General features: G+C 51.3%; 1 protein-coding gene across 2 annotated transcripts in view; it reads right to left on the bottom strand.

The window, feature by feature from the left end:
- Positions 1 to 19199, bottom strand: part of acadvl (acyl-CoA dehydrogenase very long chain) — a 41944-nt gene that overhangs the window by 12355 nt on the left and 10390 nt on the right. For both annotated transcript variants that reach the window (XM_078428182.1, XM_078428183.1), the window contains 10 exons: positions 18897 to 18961; positions 16703 to 16837; positions 15439 to 15583; positions 14816 to 14945; positions 11208 to 11333; positions 6723 to 6921; positions 4161 to 4265; positions 3526 to 3612; positions 1602 to 1664; positions 241 to 342 (listed from right to left, as the gene is read on the bottom strand). In XM_078428182.1, coding sequence (XP_078284308.1) covers positions 241 to 342; positions 1602 to 1664; positions 3526 to 3612; positions 4161 to 4265; positions 6723 to 6921; positions 11208 to 11333; positions 14816 to 14945; positions 15439 to 15583; positions 16703 to 16837; positions 18897 to 18961 — 1157 coding nt within the window. The remainder of the gene's footprint in view (positions 1 to 240; positions 343 to 1601; positions 1665 to 3525; positions 3613 to 4160; positions 4266 to 6722; positions 6922 to 11207; positions 11334 to 14815; positions 14946 to 15438; positions 15584 to 16702; positions 16838 to 18896; positions 18962 to 19199) is intronic.

Here is a 19199-nt window from a genome sequence, read left to right as displayed (position 1 = left end):
TGAAGAAGGGTCTCGACTCGAAACGCCACCCATCCCTTCCCTCCCAAGATGCTGCCTGAGCCGCTGAGTGTGAAGAAGGGTCTCGACTCGAACCATCACCCATTCCTTCTCTCCCAGCACTTTGTTATGGGGCTGAGTTTCTGGGCCTCCTGCGGTCAAACATGGGCAGCCCGAGGAAGCAGGGGCGGACAGACACCTGTTGTGTAGGTTACCCAGTACCCACCAGAGGTAAACACGTACCTGGATACCGTTCAACGCAACAAAAAGGCGGAGAATGTCATTCGTTCCCTCAAAGATGCGGAAGATTCGAAGATCCCTCATCACCCGCTCGACTCCAGCATCCTTAGGCAAGAAACATAGAAAATAGGTGCAGGAGTAGGTCATTCGGCCCTTCGAGCCAGCATTGCCATTCAATATGATCATGGCTGATCATCCAAAGTCACGTTCCTGCTTTTCCCCCCATATCCCTTGATTCTGTTAGCCCCAAGAGTTAAATCTAACTCTCTCATAAAAACATTCAGTGAATTGGCCTCCACTGCCTTTCCACAGAAGGTAGAATAGATTTCTAAATCACTGTATCACACAATCAGAACATTTGCACTCTTGTCTTCAACACGCCCCCTCCCCCTCCCCAAGTGGTCTCCCTGTAAAGCTTTACCAGACCAACACCCGCAGATGTGTGAGCTCCTCCATCACTGGCCTCTGGCACATCTGCAAATGCAACGTGAAGAGCCCTCGGGCTATTAATGAGACACAGCACGGAAACAGGCCCTTCGGCCCACTGAGTCCATGCTGCCCATTGATCACCCGTTCACACTAGTTCTACGTTAACCCACTTTCTCATCCACTCCCTACACACTAGTTCGATAGTGTAATAAATGGTTTTACAGAGGCCAATTACGCTATAAATCTTCTTTGAGTCAGAGTCATATAGCGCAGAAAGAGGCCCTTCAGCCAAACTGGTCCATGTCGACCAAAATGGTCCATCTACACTAGTCCCACCTGCCCGCATTTGGCCCTCATCCCTCCAAACCTGACCCATCCATGCACACCTCCAACTGTCTCTTAAATGTTGTTATGGTCCCTGCCTCAACTACCTCGTCTGACAGCTCGTTCCACACACCCATCACCCTCTGAATGATAAGTTGCCCCCTCATAGAAACATAGAAAATAGGTGCAGGAGGAGGCTATTTGGCCCTTCGAGCCATTCACTGTGATCATGGCTGATCATCCACAATCAGTAACCCGTGCCTGCCTTCTCCCCACATCCCTTGATTCCGCTAACCCCTAGAGCTCTATCCAACTCACTTTTAAATTCATCCAGTGAATCGGCCTCCACTGCCCTCTGTGGCAGAGAATTCCACAAATTCACAACTCTCTGGGTGAAAAAGTTTTTTCTCACCTCAGTTTTAAATGGCCTCCCCTTTACTCTTAGACTGTGTGTGTGTGTGTGTGTGTGTGTGTGTGTGTGTGTGTGTGTGTGTGTGTGTGTGTGTGTGTGGCCCCTGGTTCTGGACTCGCCCAACATTGGGGACATTTTTCCTGCATCTAGCGTGTCCAGTCATGGTAAGTTCATGCAGCCAGACCCCGGTCACACTGACCTTCATGAAGCCCATGCCGCCCATCAGCTGGATGCACTCGTCGGTCACGGTCCAGGCAGCCTCCTGTGGAGAGAAAGGGCGGTCGAGGTCACCGTCGCTGCCAGCGTACAGTCTCCCCGCTCCCAGACCCAACGTCCGATTCAACAGCCACTCTGCTCACTCGCACTCCCTCTCCACGTCAGACATGCAAGTGCGGCATGGCGGCACAGGGGGTAGAGTTGCCGCCTCCCAGAGCCAGAGACCCGGGTGCGATTCTGACTGCGGGTACCGCCGGTACGTAGTTTGTACGTTCTCCACGTGGGTTTTCTCAAGGAGCTCCGGTTTCCTTCAACACTCCAGAGACGTAGGTTAATTGACTTTGGTAAAAATTGTAAATTGTCCCTAGTGTGTGCAGGAGAATGTTAGTGTGGTCGCTGGTCGGTGCAGACACATCCCATGGGATTGGACAGGCGAGATGCAGGAAAAATGTTCCCCATGTTGGGGGGAAGTCCAGAACCAGGGGTCACACACAGTTTAAGAATAAGGGGTAGTGTAAGAAAATAACTGCAGATGCTGGAATTTAGAAGATTGAGGGGGGATCTTATAGAAACGTACAAAATTCTTAAGGGGTTGGACAGGCTAGATGCAGAAAGAATGTTCCCGATGTTGGGGAAGTCCAGAACAAGGGGTCACAGTTTAAGGATAAGGGGGAAGTCTTTTAGGACCGAGATGAGAAAGTTTTTTTTCACACAGAGGGTGGTGAATCTGTGGAATTCACTGCCACAGAAGGTAGTTGAGGCCAGTTCATTGGCTATATTTAAGAGGGAGTTAGATGTGGCCCTTGTGGCTAAAGGGATCAGGGGGTATGGAGAGAAGGCAGGTACTGAGTTGGATTATCAGCCATGATCATATAACAGTATAACAGTATAACAGAGCTTTATTTGTCATTCGGTACCAAGGTACCGAACGAAACTACATAGCAGTCATACAAAAAAGAACACAAAACACATAACCCCAACACAAATGTCCATCACAGTGACTCCAAACACCCCCTCACTGTGATGGAGGCAACAAAACTTCCACTCTCTTCCCCACACCCACGGACAGACAGCTCGTCCCCGACCGACCCGCACAGTCCCCGCGGCCGAGTCGCACCGGGCGCTGAAACGTCTCGCGGCCGAGCCGGGCGATGGAAGGCCCCGTGACCGAGCCTTGCGCAGCTAAGTCCCGTGGCCGAGCCGCACCAGGCGATGTTAAGTCCCGAATGGCGGTGCATGCTCGAAGGGCCGAATGGCCTACTCCTGCACCTATTTTCTATGTTTCTATGCTGGTACAAATCAAAGGTATTTATTCACAAAATGCTGGAGTAACTCAGCAGGTCAGGCAGCATCTCAGGAGAGAAGGAATGGGTGACGTTTTGGGTCGAGACCCTTCTTCCGACTGATAAGAGGTCGGCCATTTAGGACTGAGATGAGGGAAATCTTTTTTACCCAGAGAGTTGTGAATCTGTGGAATTCTCTGCCACAGAAGGCAGTGGAGGCCAATTCACTGGGTGTTTTCAAGAGAGATTTAGATTTAGTTCTTAGGGCTAATGGAATCAAGGGGTATGGGGAGAAAGCAGGAACGGGGTACTGATTGTGGATGATCAGCCATGATCATATTGAATGGCGGTGCTGGCTCAAAGGGCCGAATGGCCTCCTCCTGCACCTATTTTCTATGTTGCTGTGTATCCTACCATTCCTGAACTCTGCTCCTCTCTCCACACGTGCTGCCCGACCTGCTGAGTACATGTAGCAATCTGCATTAGATTCCGCGCCACAACTGCACAGCGGATTTGAGGGGTGATACTCAAGCCAAGGCAAGGTGCCTTTCCCCTCGCAGCGATTTGCCGTTTAAAACCACGGCAGAGCAATAGGTAATACGCAGAGGCGGAAAGACAACTCACGGAGGCAAAGATCTTGCTGATCGCTGCTTCTATCTGGAAGTCTGTAGCTCCGGAATCCATGTTTGCACTGATCATGTAGGCCATAGACTGTGGGGACGGAATCAGATATTAGCGCTCATCGACCCAACCATCACCTCACCGCATTTCCCCCCTGACCTTAAACCGATGTACGGGTGTCGGGGATTATGGGGAGAATAGGGTTAGGAGGGGGAGATAGATCGGCCATGACTGAATGGCAGAGTAGATGATGGGCCCAATGGCCTTATTCTGCTCCTATCACTAATGATCTTTCTGCCCTGGGGAGGAAAACCTGAGCCGCTGGGAAGGGCTGGCCCGGCCATGGCTGCCCTCTCACCCAGCCCGACACGGTGGCGCAGCAGGTAGAGCTACTGCCTTACAGCGCCAGAGACCCGGGTTGGATCCCAGCTAATTGTGCTTGTCTGTACGGAGTTTGTACGTTCTCCACGTGCTGGGGTTTTCACCGAGATCTTCGGTTTCCTCCCACACTCCAAAGACGTGCTGTGTGTGCGTGCGTGTGGTAGCGTTAGTGTGTGGGGGTCGCTGGTCGGCGAGGACTCGGTGGGCCGAAGGTGCCTGTCTCCGCACTGCGCATCTCTAAACTAAACTGCACTCACCTCTGTCACGTAGTGCAGCATGGCCATGTGGGCAACCTTCTCCTGAATGGCGCCAAAGTTGTAGATCTTGTTCCCAAACTGGGTGCGGTTTGCAGCGTGGTCGACCTGAGGGAGGAATGATCCGGGTTAAACATAGAAAATAGGTGCAGGAGTAGGCCATTCGGCCCTTCGAGCCTGCACCGCCATTCAATATGATCATGGCTGATCATCCAACTCAGTATCCCGTACCTGCCTTCTCTCCATACCCCCTGATCCCTTTAGCCACAAGGGCCACATCTAACTCCCTCTTAAATATAGCCAATGAACTGGCCTCAACTACTTTCTGTGGCAGAGAATTCCACAGATTCACCACACTCTGTGTGAAGAAATGTTTTCTCATCTCGGTCCTAAAAGCCTTCCCCCTTATCCTTAAGCTGTGACCCCTGGTTCTGGACTTCCCCAACATCGGGAACAATCTTCCCGCATCTAGCCTCTCCAACCCTTTAAGAATTTTATATGTTTCTATAAGATCCCCCCTCAGTCTTCTTCGAGTACAAGCCGAGTTCCTTAACACAGAGTTCGAATTCCAGCGAGTACAAGCCGAGTCTATCCAGTCTTTCTTCATATGAAAGTCCTGCCATCCCAGGGATCAATCTGGTGAACCTTCTCTGTACTCCCTCTATGGCAAGAATGTCTTTCCTCAGATTAGGAGACCAAGACTGTACACAATTGTACACTGTAAAGCGTGCTTCCACAGCTCAGACTCACACTTATCCACATCCCACCTGAAGAAGGGTCTCCAATGATGAAGATGCGAGGCCGGAGTGCCTGTGGTTGGTGAGAGGGCGGTTCAGTTGCCTAGAGAACAGCCGAGCAGAAACTGTCCCTGAAACTGGAGGCGTGCCTTGCACTGGACGTTATGCCCTTATCATTTATCTGCACATTGTAAATGGCTTGATCGTAATCGTGTGTTGTCTTTCCGCTAACTGGATAGCACGCAACAAAAGCCTTACACTGTACCTCGGTAGACATGACAATAAATTGGTTTGTTTGTCTGGTTAATACATAAAATCTGTAGTGGGGGTGGGGGCACAGTCACTGGGGGGGGGGTAGACACAGAGTGGCAGCTTCCAAAAATAACCACAGCCCGCCTCATGTGCTGAGCTCAGCAGCTTTAGCAGAAAGGTAAACCAAGAGCCGACAGAAAAGGCACCCGTGGCTGGGAAGCCCCTCCCTGCTGACGGGCCTCGAGAGACCATCACGGTAGCACAGCGGTAGAGTTGCTGCCTTACAGCGAATGCAGCGCCGGAGACTCAGGTTCGATCCTGACTGCGGGCGCCGTCTGTGCGGAGTTTGTACGTTCTCCCCGTGGGTTTTCTCCGAGATCTTCGGTTTCCTCCCACACTCCAAAGACGTGCAGGTATGTAGGTTAATTGGCTGGGCAAATGTAAAAATTGTCCCTAGTGTGCGGATAGTGTTAGTGTGCGGGGATCGCTGGGCGGCACGGCCTCGGTGGGCCGAAGGGCCTGTTTCCGCGCTGTATCTCTAAATCTAAAAAAAAAAACCCAGAGCTCTCTCAGGGAGATAACATCTCCCGCTGTGCCCTGCAGAGCGCTTCCTTCCTTCCTTCCAAAGCTGGGGCGTGGCGGGGGTGGGGGGTGGCAGCTTGCCAGATAAAGACAGCCACCCTCAACACTAGCTCCCTTCACCACCACGAGCAGCGGCTGTCCCGGTGCCACCCACTAAATACGCTGCAGCTACTCAACGAAACAACTCCCAGTCACAAAGTCCTTGGACTCTACAGAGTTGGAAACAGGCCCTTTGACCCACTGAGTCGGAGCCGACCAGCGATCACCCCTTACACTAGCACGGTCCCACACACACCAGGGATAGTTTACAATTTATAGAAGTCAATTAAACTACAAACCCCGTGTGGTCATTGGAGTGTGGGAGGAAACCGAAGATGCTCGGAGACAACCCACGGGGAGAAGGTACAAACTCCGTACAGACGGCGCCCGTAGTCGGGGTGGAACGCGGGTCTCCGGCGCTGTGAAGCAGCAGCTCTACCCGCTGCGCAGCCCTGCCGCCCTGTTGGCCGTGTTAGAAACATAGAAAATAGGTGCAGGAGTAGGCCATTCGGCCCTTCGAGCCTGCACCGCCATTCAATATGATCATGGCTGATCATCCAACTCAGTATCCCGTACCTGCCTTCTCTCCATACCCCCTGATTCCTTTAGCCACAAGGGCCACATCTAACTCCCTCTTAAATATAGCCAATGAACTGCCCTCAACTACCTTCTGTGGCAGAGAATTCCACAGATTCACCACTCTCTGTGTGAAGAAATGTTTTCTCATCTCGGTCCTAAAAGACTTCCCCCTTATCCTTAAGCTGTGACCCCTGGTTCTGGACTTCCCCAACATTGGGAACAATCTTCCTGCATCCAGCCTGTCCAACCCCTTAAGAATTTCGTAAGTTTCTATAAGATCCCCCCTCAGTCTTCTGAATTGCAGCGAGTACAACCCGAGTCTTGTTGTTATCGCTGGGTCAGCGCTGGGCGGGGGACCGGGGTGGGGAACACTCACAGCGCGGCTGATGACTCCCCTCATGGTCCCCGCCAGGGCGGCCGCCATGCCGAAGCGGCCGTTGTTCAGGATGTTCATGGCCACCTTGAAGCCGCCGCCGACCTCGCCCACCACGTTCTCCACCGGCACCTTCACGTTGTCAAAGTGCACCTCCGCCGTGTTGGACGCCTTGATGCCCATCTTCTTCTCTGGCGGCCCGCTGCAAAAGCAGGCACAAGGTTCAGCTTCATTCCCACCTCACATCCCCGCACCTCACGCTGCCTCGGCAAGGCCAGCAGCACAGCCGAGGACCACTCGCACCCCGGCCACGCCCTCTTCTCATAAGGGATAGGAACAGAATTAGGCCATTCGGCCCATCAAGTTCACTCCGCCATTCAATCGTGGCTGATCTATCTCTCCCTCCTAACCCCATTCTCCTGCCTTCTCCCCATAACCCCTGACACCCGTACTAATCAAGAATCTATCTATCTCTGCCATAGAAATATCCACTGACTTGGCCTCCACAGCCTTTTGTGGCAAAGAATTCCACAGATTCACCACCCTCTGACTAAACAAATTTCTCCTCATCTCCTTCCTAAAAGAATGTCCTTTAATTCTGAGGCTGTGCCCTCTGGTCCTAGACTCTCCCACTGGTGGAAACATCCTCTCCACATTCACTCTATCCAAGCCTTTCACTATTCTCCCCTCTCCCGTCGGGCAAGAGGTACAGAAGTGTGAAAACGCACACCTCCAGATTCAGGGAGAGTTTCTTCGAGCAGTTATCAGGCAACTGAACCGTCCTATCACCAACTAGAGAGCGGCCCTGAACTCCCATCTACCTCGTTTGAGATCTTTGATTGGATTTTACTGGACTTGCACTAAACGTTATTCCCTTTATCATGTATCTGTACACTGTGGACGGCTCGATTGTAATCATGTATTGTCCAACAACAGGGGAGGGGGGATGTGGGGAGAGAGCAGGGGAGGGAACTGGTTGGAGAGCTCACACAGAGCCAACACAGGCTCGATGGGCCAAATGGCCACTAATACCACAAGTGGCTGAGCACTTCAACTCCCCCTCCCACTCCCAGTCTGAACTTTCTGTCATGGGCCTCCTCCAGTGCCATAGTGAGGCCCACCGGAAATTGGAGGAACAGCACCTCATATTTCGCCTGGGCAGCTTACAGCCCAGTGGTATGAACATCGACTTCTCCAACTTTAGATAGTTCCTCTGTCCCTCTCTTCCCCTCCCCCTTCCCACATCTCCCTCTATCTTCCTGTCTCCACCTATATCCTCCCTTTGTCCCGCCCCCCTGACATCAGTCTGAAGAAGGGTCTCGACCCGAAACGTCGCCCATTCCTTCTCTCCTGAGATGCTGCCTGACCTGCTGAGTTACTCCAGCATTTTGTGAATTAATACCATCGATTTGTACCAGCATCTGCAGTTATTTTCTTATTCTATTACTACATACATCTTCAGACTTTACACTTTAGAGATCCAGTGTGGAAATAGGCCCTTCGGTCCTCCGGGTCTGTGCCAACTAGTGATTACCCATACACTCGTTCTAACTTACACATTAGGGGACAATTTTACCGAAGCCAATTAACCTACAAACCTGTACGTCTTTGGAGCGTGGGAGGAAACTGGAGCACCCGGGGAAATCCCATGTGGTCACGGGGAGAACGTACAAACTCCGTACAGACAGCGCCCGTAGTGAGGATTGAACTCGGGTCTCTGGTGCTGTAAGGCAGCAACTCTACTTGTGCTGCACTGTGCAACCCATATCTACATTCACAAGTGGCTGACTCCTCTGAACTGGCAAGACAGTCAGATCAGTAATAAACGTCAGCCTGGCCGGTGAAGGCAGAGCCATGGTAGAGTCAGGCAGGAACAGCTTCTCGAGACAAGACCCACAGAGTGCTGGAGTAACTCAGCAGGTCAGACAGCATCTCAGGAGAAAAGGAATAGGTGGCGCCTCGGGTCGAGACCCTTCTTCAGACTGAGAGTCAGGGGAAAGGGAAACAAGAGACATAGACAGTGATGCAGAGAGATTTAGAAGAAATGAATAAAATATATACAAAAAAGCAACAACGATAAAGGAAACAGGCCATTGGTAGCTGTGGCCTTGGTGAAAACGAGCTACAGACAACGAGACTCAACAAGACGACTTTGACGCTAGTACGATTTGGGCGGGGGGGCGCTGGGATGGAGAGAGGGAGGAGGCAAGGGTTACTTGAAGTTAGGGAAATCAATATTCATACTGTTTAGTTTAGAGATACAGCATTGAAACAGGCCCTTCGGCCCACCGGGTCCGCACCGACCAGCAATCCCCGCATATTAACACAATCCTACACACACAAGGGACAATTTTTACATTTACCAAGCCAATTAACCTACAAACCTGCATGGCTTTGGAGTGTGGGAGGAAACCGAAGGTCCCGGAGAAAACCCACGCAGGTCACGGGGGGGAAAGGTACAAACTCTGTACAGACAGCACCCGTAGTCAGGATCAAACTTGGGTCTCCAGCATTGCATTCGCTGTAAGGCGGCAACTCTACCGCTGCGCCACCGTGCCGCCCAAGCGAAATACGAGGTGCTGTTGCCCAACTTCAAGTAATGCTTGCATTCCCTCTCGCTCCACCCCTCCCACACCCAAATCATACCAGCTACAAAGTCGTCTCGTTGGGTCTATATCACTATGTCTCTCGTTTGAAGAAGGGTCTGGATCCGAAACGTCACGCATTCCTTCTCTCCACAGATGGGGACAGCTTCTGTCCCAGCCTCTGTTAGCAGCGCGGCAGAAGGGAAGGGAGAGAAAACTCCTGTGGGGAACTGGTTTTCCATATTTTGGAGGAAGTGCGAACAACGTGACAAGTTTTCAGACCGTTAATAATAGACACAAAGTGCTGGAGTAACTCAGCGGGTCAGGCATGGATAGGTGACGTTCTCCAGAGCAGCTGCCTGACCTACTGAGTTGCTCCAGCACTTTGTGTCCTTTTGTGTATTAACCAGCACCTGCAATTCTTTGTTTCCAACAGAATACAAGGTAAATGTGAATAAATCTATAATCTATAAAACTAAATCACTGAATTTATTTGGCATTTATTTGTCATATTAAAAAAACACGATAACAGGCATAATTTCCTCATGTATTTTACTGCACTCTCAGGAGCTGTGATAATTGATTTCTTAATGATTTCTATCTCAGTCTCTGAACCAACATCGCCATCTGCTGGCACTTAAAGATAAAAATCATCCTCAATTTAATACAGAATATGCAAAAATACAAGAAAATAATTGCAGATGCTGGTACAAATCGAAGGTATTTATTCACAAAATGCTGGAGTAACTCAGCAGGTCAGGCAGCATCTCAGGAGAGAAGGAATGGGTGACATTTCGGGTCGAGACTTCAGTCTGAAAAAGGGTCTCGACCCGAAACGTCACCCATGCCTTCTCTCCCGAGATGCTGCCTGACCTGCTGAGTTACTCCAGCATTTTGTGAATAAATGCAACAAAAAAAAAGATAGGAACAAGCCCTCCGGCTAGGAGTGCCAACTATCTCACCCCCAAACACGGGACAAGGTGACGTCACCGCCCCGCGCAACCTCACCCAGCAAGCAGCCACGTGCTCCCGCTCCAGCAATGGCAGCTGCCCGGGCTGGGAGGCGGGTTGCTATGCCAACCTCCGTTAGGTGAACACACTCCGTTAGCCTACACAGACCCAGCCGACAGCGGCCCGCGGGCCTAATACGGGACAAGGGCGGTCCCGTATGGGACAAACTAATTTAGCCCAAAATACAGGATGTCCCGGCTAATACGGGACAGTTGGCAACCCAACCTCCGGGCCACAATGCCAAGTTAAACTAGTGTCCTCTGCCTGCACGCAGTCCATAACCATCCATTTCCTGCATACCCGTGTGCCTGTCTAAAAGCCTCTTCAATGCCACTATTGTATCGACCTCCACCACCACCCCTGGCAGCGCGTGCCATCCACCCAACACCTTCTGTGTAAAAAAACTTGCCCTGTACGTCTCTTTTAATCTTTGCCCCTCTGGACCTGAAGCTGTAGCCTCTAGTCTTTGATATTTCCACGCTGGGGAAAAAGGTTGTGACTGTCTACCCTATCTATGCCTGTCATAATTTTAGGGATACAGCGCGGAAACAGGCACTTCGGCCCACCGGATCCGCTCCGACCAGCGATCCTCTGCACATTAACGCTATCCTACACACACTAGGGGCAATTTGCACACACACCAAACCAATTAACCTACAAACCTGCACATGTTTGGAGTGTGGGAGGAAACCGAAGATCTCGGAGAAAACCCACGCAGGTCACGGGGAGAACGTGCAAACTCCGTACAGACAGCACATCCTTCTAAACTCCATCGAGCACAGGCCCAGAGCTGTAAGACATTGTGACTTGCGGCTCAGAGGGGAAATCCTTGATCAGAAAAATGTGCGGCCCCAGGACCTTCTTTTATCAACGCGAATTGAACACGACCTACCTGGTCACCCCGCCAAAACCTCTCTCCACAATGAACGTGGTGATCTTGTCCTTCATTTCACCGCTCTGTTCATCTTTCACCGGCACCTTGGCAAAGACGGTGAAGATATCCGCCAGCCCACCGTTGCTGCAAAGATACAAGAACGTGGTTACAGAATCCTGCTCATTGTCATACAAACGGGGGCTACTCTAATCGACAGACAATGGCGCAGGGACAGCGTCTTAGAACATAGAACAGTACAGCACAGGAACAGGCCCACAATAGACAATACACAACAGGTGCAGGCATCGGCCATTCGGCCCTTTGATCCAGCACCGCCATTCACTTTGATCATGGCTGATCACCCACAATCAGTACCCCGTTCCTGCCTTCTCCCCATATCCCTTGACTCCACTATCTTTAAGAGTTCTAACTCTCTTTAGATTTTTTAAAAGATTTTTTTAGATTTAGAGATACAGCGCAGAAACAGGCCCTTCGGCCCACCGGGTCCGTGCTGCCCAGCGATCCCCGCACATTAACATTAACCTACACCCACTAGGGACAATTTTTACATTTGCCCAGCCAATTAACCTACAAACCTGTACGTCTTTGGAGTGTGGGAGGAAACCGAAGATCTCGGAGAAAACCCACGCAGGTCACGGGGAGAACGTACAAACTCCGTACAGACGCCGCCCGTAGTCAGGATCGATCCGGAGTCTCCGGCGCTGCATTCGCGGTAAGGCAGCAACTCTACCCCTGCGCCACCGTGCCGCCACTTGAAAGCATTCTCATCCTCTCTCTTGAAAGCATTCAGAGAATTGGCCTCCACTGCCTTCTGCCGAACATGATGTCAAGACAAACTCTTATCTGTCTGCACATGAACCACATTCCTGAATATCAAGAGATAGTTAGATTCAGCTCTTAGGGCTAAAGGAATCAAGGGAAATGGGGGAAAAAGCAGGAACAGGGTACTCACTTTAGATGATCAGCACCATGGCGGTGCTGGCTCGAAGGGCCGAATGGCCTACTCCTGCACCTATTTTTCTGTTTCTATCCAATGTACCATTCCAAAAGCCTCTCAAATACCACTATTGTATCTTCACCAACACCCTACCAGTGGTGCAGCGGTAGAATTGCTGCCTTACAGCGCCAGAGACCCAGGTTCAATCCTGACTATGGGCGCTGCATGTGCGGAGTTTGTACGTTCTCCCTCTGACCGCGTGGGTTTTCCCCGGATGCACCGGTTTCCTCCCACACTCCAAAGACGTACAGGTTTGTGGGTTAATTGGCTTCGGTAAAAATAGTAAATTGTCCCCCTTGTGGAGGATAGTACGAGTGCTCAGGTATTGCTGGTCGGCACGGACTCGGTGGGCCAAAGGGCCTGTTTCCGTGCTGTATCTTTTAACTGAACTAATCAAAGCACCCCTGGCAGCTCATTCCAGGCACCCGCCACCCTCTGTGTAAAATAAACTAGCCCCGCAAATCTCCTTTAAACTTTCCCCCTCTCAGCTTAAAGATATTCCCTCTCATTTTTAATGTTTCCATAGGGGAAACAATTCAGGTCTGTGCAAACTCTCATTGTGGCTCATACCCTCAAATCCATGCGTTTGGACCAAAGCCCACAGTGCTGGTGATGGGTGGAGTTGGGAGAGATTTAAAGGCCCAGTTCCGCTTGCTAACACTCTGCAAGAGTTCTCCAGAGGCATGCATGCAATCTAGAAACATAGAAAATATGTACAGGAGGAGACCATTTGGCCCTTCGAGCCAGCACCGCCATTCATTGTGATCATGGCTGATCATCCACAATCAGTAACCCGTGCCTGCCTTCTCCCCATATCCCTCGATTCCGCTAGCCCCTAGTGCTCTATCTAACTCTCTTTTAAACTCATCCCGTGAATTGGCCTCCACTGCCTTCTGTGGCAGAGAATTCCACAAATTCACTACTCTCTGGCTGAAAAGGTTTCTTCCCGCCGTAGTTTTAAAAGGCCTCCCCTTTATTCTTAGATTGAGGCCCCTGGTTCCGCACTCTCCCAACATTGGGAAGATAATTGGACACGTAAATCTCCAGTCAGGAGGAGATGGGCAGTGGATCGCACAATGCCAGAAGCGGCAAGCCAGTCTACAGAACACACCCCACACCCGTCCCTGTTAGTTCTGTGCACTGCGCTCGAAGTGCGCGCTGACCGCCAAGTAAACTTGCCCCAAGAAAGCTGCAGCCTGCTAAGGTTGGCCAACTGACAGCACGGTAATTGTTAATTTAATGGCAGTCAGGCTGCGACAGGAATAATGTCACCTGCACTATCACACTCCTGCCTGCTGCTAACTGGCAGGAGACCGCTTAACAAAGTTAAAATAGAAATACCCTGATCTTTTTTCCACCAACTTTTGGTCTCTTTTACTCTTCCTATTTCTTCTTTTCCACCACTGGACAAATCCACCCCATCCCTCCCCATCAATGGGTAGGGAACAAAAACTGCAGATGCTGGTTAAAATCGAAGGTAGACGCACAATGCTGGAGTAACTCAGAGGGTCTGGCAGCATCTCGGGAGAGAAGGAATGGGTAACGTTTCGGGTCGAGACCCTTCTTCAGACTGATGTCAGGGGAGGGGGTGGGACATTTGTCCCCTGACATCAGTCTGAAGAAGGGTCTCGGCCCAAAATGTCACCCATTCCATTCCTTCTCTCCCGAGATGCTGTCTGTCACGCTGAGTTACTCCAGCATTGTGAGTCTATCTCCCCATCGATCCTCTGCTTGTATCTCAGTGCCCCTGGGCAAACTGGGTGGGATCCAGGCAGGACACAGGGGAGGGAGGGGATAGGATAGTCAGTCAAAATCTTTTGCTCGCAATTGGGGTATTTAAAACAAGAGGGCATCGATTTAAGGTGAGAGGAAGGAGTTTTAATGGGTATCTGAGGGGTAGTTTTTCCACTATACCTTGTGACACGTGACAATAATCTGAACTAAACGCCATCCCTCCCACCCTGGGGGTGACCCACCCCACCTCACTCTACCCCACTCCCCCCCGGCCCAACCCAATCCCGCCCCAACCCCCACACCCCACTCCCCCTCTATATCCCAGCCCGCCCCACCTCACCCTACCCCACTCCCCCCGGCCCAAACCAATCCCGCCCCAACCCCCCTCTATATCCCAGCCGGCCCCACCTCACCCTACCCCACTCCCTCCCGGCCCAACCCAATCCCGCCCCAACCCCCACACCCCCTCTATATCCCAGCCCACCCCACCTCACCCTACCCCACTCCCCCCCGGCCCAAACCAATCCCGCCCCACCCCCCCTCTATATTCCAGCCCGCCCCACCTCACCCCCCCTCCCCACCCCATGCTCGCCACACCCCAGCCGACCCCACCCCGCCACCTCCCTGCCCCACCCCATCCCCCCACCCCACAACCTACTCTGCCAAGCACCACCCACCTCCATATCCCAGCACGCCCAACCTCCCCCCCCCTCCCCACACCATCCCACCCCCCTTCCCCACCACGCCCCACCCCCTCCATATCCCACCTCACCCCAACCCACCGCGCTCAACCCCCCCCACCCAAGCTCCACCCCCACCCAAGCTCCACCCCCCCCCCCACCCACGCTCCACCCTACCCCGTCCCAGCGGGTACCTGATCCAGATCTTGCCCCCGTTCAGGATGTAGTGCTTTCCACAGTCACTCCTGATGGCGGTAGTTTTGATGGAGGCTGCGTCAGACCCGCTGGCGGACTCCGTCAGGCAGAAGGCAGCGATGGTTTCACCTGCACAAAAAGGCGCCTGCATTTAGCTTGCACCCTGCGTCGCTATGAGCAAACCTGGGCCCCGTTTGTGAGGAAGGATGTGCTGGCTCTGGAGAGGGTCCAGAGGAGGTTTACAAGAATGATCCCAGGAATGAGTGGGTTAACATAACTGGAGTTAGAAGGATGAGGGGGGAACCTCATTGAAACTTACAGAACAATGAAAGGCCCGGATAGAGTGGATGTGGAGAGGATGTTTCCACTAGTGGGAGAGTCTAGGACCAGAGGTCACAGACTCAGAATTAAAGGGCGCTCTTTTAGAGAGGAGGTGAGGAGGAACTTCTTTAGTAATCTCGACCTGACTCGGTATTGTCATGATCATTGTCGTCGGGTAAAAGAACATTTCAGCGACCTGCTACGACTTTGACAGTCGCAGGCAGTCGCCTAAAATATTGCCTAAGTGGGACAGGCCCTTAAATGTACACCACCCTACCCTCCACTGCTCCGTGTTACACACCTGCAGCCAGCTTTGGAAGGTACTTCTTCTTCTGCGCGTCGTTCCCAAACAAGAGGATTCCCTTGAAGCCGATGGACTGGTGAGCACCCAGAGTGATTCCCACGCTCAGGTCATGCATGCCGACGATCTCAACCAGCCGAGCGTACTGCGGAGCAAAGGCACGACTGCTGAGGTGCGGGAAACCCCCTGACCCCGAGAGCGTTTGACAATAGACAACAGGTGCAGGAGGAGGCCATTCGGCCCTTCGAGCCAGCACCGCCATTCTATGTGATCATGGCTGATCATTCTCAATCAGTACCCCGTTCCTGCCTTCTCCCCATACCCCCTGACTCCGCTATCCTTAAGAGCTCTACCTAGCTCTCTCTTGAATGCATTCAGAGAATTGGCCTCCACTGCCTTCTGAGGCAGAGAATTCCACAGATTTACAACTCTCTGACTGAAAAAGTTTCTCCTCATCTCAGTTCTAAATGGCATACCCCTTATTCTTAAACTGTGGCCCCTTGTTCTGGACTCCCCCAACATTGGGAACATGTTTCCTGCCTCTAACGTGTCCAACCCCTTAATAATCTTATAAGTTTCGATAAGATCTCCTCTCATCCTTCTAAATTCCAGTGTATACAAGACGGCACTGAGCCTGCACTCCCTGGAGTTTGGAAGGATGAGGTTGGGGGTGGGGGGGGAACCTCATTGAAACTTCCCCAATAGTGAAAGGCCTGGACAGAGTGGATGTGGAGATGAGGTTTCCACTAGCGGGAGAGTCTAGGACCAGAGAACATAGCCTCACAATTAAAGGACTTTCCTTTAGGAAGGAAATGAGGAGGAATTTCTTTCTAGAGAGGGCGGTGAATCTGTGGGATTCTTTGTCACAGAAGGCTGTGGAGGCTGTCAATGGATATTTTTTAAGGCAGAAATAGATAGAATCTTGTGTAGGAAAGAACTACAAATGCTGGTTTAAATCGAAGATAGACACAAAATTCTTGAGTAACTCAGCGGGACAGGTAGCATCTCTGGAGGGAAGGAATGGGTGACGTTTCAGGTCGAGACCCTTCTTCAGATAGATTCTTGATTAGTACAGGTGTCAGGGATTATGGGGAGAAGGCAGGAGAATGGGGTCTGGAGGGAAAGATAGATCAGCCATGATTTAATGGCTAAATAGACTTGATGGGCTGAATGGCCTAATTCTGCTATCACATGACCTTATGACCCAAGCCTTCCCGCCCAGCTGCAGGGGCTGAGCATGCCGCCAGTCCTTGCCCTGGCTTACCTGCGTGTTGGTGAGACCCAGTCCCCCGAGCTCAGCGGGCACCTGCAGACCAAACGCCCCCATCTCCTTCAACCCTTGCATCGTCCCATCCTCCACCATCTCCAGGGAGTCATTGGCCACCGGATCGTTGACCTCCTGCGGAGGGAAGGGGTCGAGAGCTATTTCAGAACACTCACACCAATCATCCTCTGGCCTGCGAAGATTATCCTGCATCAGTACGTGGCAGGTGATAGATATGGAGGGAGGGAGGGGGAAGGTACGTCAGGGCCGGAGGAGGAGTTTCGTTTATTGTCACATGCACCAAGGTACAGTGAAAAGCTTGGTTGTGTGCTAACCGGTCAGCGGAAAGACAATACATGATTACAATCGAGCCATCCACCGTGTATTACAGGCATAGTAAGGTGTGTAGGTCAAAAGAAGGTTACAGAGACAGGGAGAGGTGTAGAGGCCAGAGGGGGTTACAGAGACGGGGAGGGGTGGAGGGGCCAGAGGGAAGTATAGAGACGGGGAGGGGTGGAGGGGTCAGAGGGGGTTACAGAGACGGGGAGGGTGTAGGGGCCAGAGGGGAGTATAGAGACGGGGAGGGGTGGAGGGGTCAGAGGATGTTTCAGACTTTCTCTGGATGTTTTCAAGAGAGAGTTAGATTTAGCTCTTAGAGCTAAAGGAATCAAGGGATATGGGGAGAAAGCACGAACGGGGTACTGATTTTAGATGATCAGCCATGATCATATTGAATGGCTCGAAGGGCTGAATGGCCTACTCCTGCATCTATTTATCTATGTTTCAGAGGTGTAGTGCTGGAAAAGGTTACAGAGATAGGGATGAACCGATCAAAACACACATTGCTGGAGTAACTCAGCAGGACAGGCAGCATCTCTGGAGAGAAGGAATGGGTGACGTTTCAAGTCGAGACCCTTGAAGGACCTTTGATGGAGGAAAACTCATTGATTTGAACTTGATTGGGATCATGGCCAATTAGGAAGTGAACAGAATACTGGTAACTTTAAATCTAAGTTAAGAAGTCTCCCATAATTTGCAAAATGTTTTAAAATGTGTTTTTTTTAGTGTCGATGCTCCACAACAGGCAAAAATATCGTTTTTTGTGAGAGAGAAATCTTGTTTGGCCAGTTTCAGATTTCTGGAAGGCATTCAATAAATTTTGCATCGAAGTTACTCAGGAAAACAAAGCTCACGGTGTAGGAGGTAACACGCTGGCACAGAAAGGAGATGGCTGGCTGAGAGGAAACCCGGAGGCGTAAATGGATGATCTCTTGGTGGGGCTCAACTTTAAAGAGATGGACGCAGGGAAGGAAAGGTGTCGTTAAATCTGCTGACGACAGAAAAGTAGGCGGGGAACAAGCCGCGGAAAGGACTGAAGGAGATCGCAAGAGAGCTCGCTTAAGTGAACGGGAATAGATGTGGCAAATGGAAAATGGAGAAAACATGCAGCGCTTTGAAAAGAGGCACGCATGTCTCCCAGTTCAATCACGGAGCCCTGGCCCCAGTCACTGAGCAGGAGCATCAGCAGAGGGGCAGATTTATGGTACCACCAATATCTCAGGGAGTAGTTAAAAAAAAAAGGTTTAGTTTAGAGATACAGAGCGGAAACAGGCCCTTTGGCCCACTGAGTCCACGACGACCAGCGATCCTCGCACACTAGGGAAAGGGATAAGACATGGGTCACCCATCGTACCCTGACCGGTGTTCCCCCAGTGAGTGCTCCCCCCTCTCCTCTCCGACTGCTTTGTCAGGTTCCACAGGTGCAAGGACAATTAGGAGGGGGGGATGCGATTGATGGGATTGTACTGCTGTAGATCTACGTACTGCATAGAGTCAATAAACCAAGTGGGCCCCATCAGCTTCATAAAGGCAAGTAAGATGTAGGAAGGAAATGCAGAAGTTGGTTTAAACCGAAGATTGGTAGGCTAATAGGCCACTGCAGAATACTCCTGTGCACAGGGGAATGGTAGAATCTGTGGATGGGAGGTGGGTTAGACTTTAGACATACAGCATGGAAACAGGCCCTTCGGCCCACCGAGTCCACGCCGACCAGCGATCCCCACACACACTAACACTGTCCGATACACACTAGGGACGATTAACAATTATACTCAGCCAATTAACCTACAAACCTGTACATCTTAGGTGCGGGGAGAAAATTCAGAGGGAGAGGAGACAAGGTTAAATAACATACCTCAAAAAACCTGCTGACGGGGCCCGTCAGTTCTCGGAGAAACTGAGCTTGTTCACTGGTGAGAACTAGACAAACACACATTGAAGGAGAGGTGTTAGTTCACTTTTGGAAGGAAGAAAACTCTTTGCTTTGAACTTGACCGTTTAGTCTAATCTTTCTGTCCCCATTAGGTGCCCACGGCAGTTAACATTGTGACCTGCCAACGTTTACATTTGCAGCAGGACCCGAGCCCTTCCAAGAGCTATGTACTGTCTTGGTCATGAAGGTGCGTCGTAGTATGTATTTTATCGGAAGGCATCACAG

Source organism: Rhinoraja longicauda, chromosome 34 (genome assembly GCF_053455715.1).
Source record: "Rhinoraja longicauda isolate Sanriku21f chromosome 34, sRhiLon1.1, whole genome shotgun sequence".
Classification (NCBI taxonomy): domain Eukaryota; kingdom Metazoa; phylum Chordata; class Chondrichthyes; order Rajiformes; family Arhynchobatidae; genus Rhinoraja; species Rhinoraja longicauda.
Note: the sequence above shows the minus strand (reverse complement) of the source record. Positions and strands in the feature narration are given on the sequence as shown.